This window comes from Mizuhopecten yessoensis, unplaced genomic scaffold (assembly GCF_002113885.1).
Source record: "Mizuhopecten yessoensis strain PY_sf001 unplaced genomic scaffold, ASM211388v2 scaffold637, whole genome shotgun sequence".
Lineage (NCBI taxonomy): Eukaryota > Metazoa > Mollusca > Bivalvia > Pectinida > Pectinidae > Mizuhopecten > Mizuhopecten yessoensis.
Genome location: NW_018403646.1, coordinates 2488 through 2841, shown reverse-complemented (window position 1 = coordinate 2841; position 354 = coordinate 2488). Strand labels below are relative to the sequence as shown.

Here is a 354-nt window from a genome sequence, read left to right as displayed (position 1 = left end):
GTCGTTACCGGAGTGGTAGTTGTCGCTACCGGAGTGGTAGTTGTCGTAATCGTAGTGGTAGTTGTCGTAACCGGAGTTGTAGTTGTCATTTCCGGATTGGTAGTTGTCGTAACCGGAGTGGAAGTTGTCGTAACCGGAGTGGTAGTTGTCGTTACCGGAGTGGTAGTTGTCGTAACCGGAGTGGTAGTTGTCGTTACTGAGGTGGTAGTTGTCGTTACTGGAGTTGTGGTTGTCGTTACTTGAGTCGTGCTTGTCGTTATCGGAGTGGTAGTTGTCGTAACCGGAGTGATAGTTGTCGTAACCGGAGTGGTAGTTGTCGCTACCGGAGTGGTAGTTGTCATTACCGGAGTGGTA

General features: G+C 50.0%; 1 protein-coding gene across 1 annotated transcript in view; it reads right to left on the bottom strand.

Annotated features, from left to right (window-relative positions):
* The window catches only part of LOC110451297 (mucin-2-like), a gene marked incomplete at both ends in the record, with an annotated part of 3071 nt that extends 2752 nt beyond the window's left edge, over positions 1-319 (bottom strand). Inside the window, one exon of the mRNA XM_021499233.1 lies at positions 9-319. Within this exon, the coding sequence (XP_021354908.1) occupies positions 9-319 (311 nt within the window). The remainder of the gene's footprint in view (positions 1-8) is intronic.
* Between the last annotated feature and the right edge of the window lie 35 nt (positions 320-354).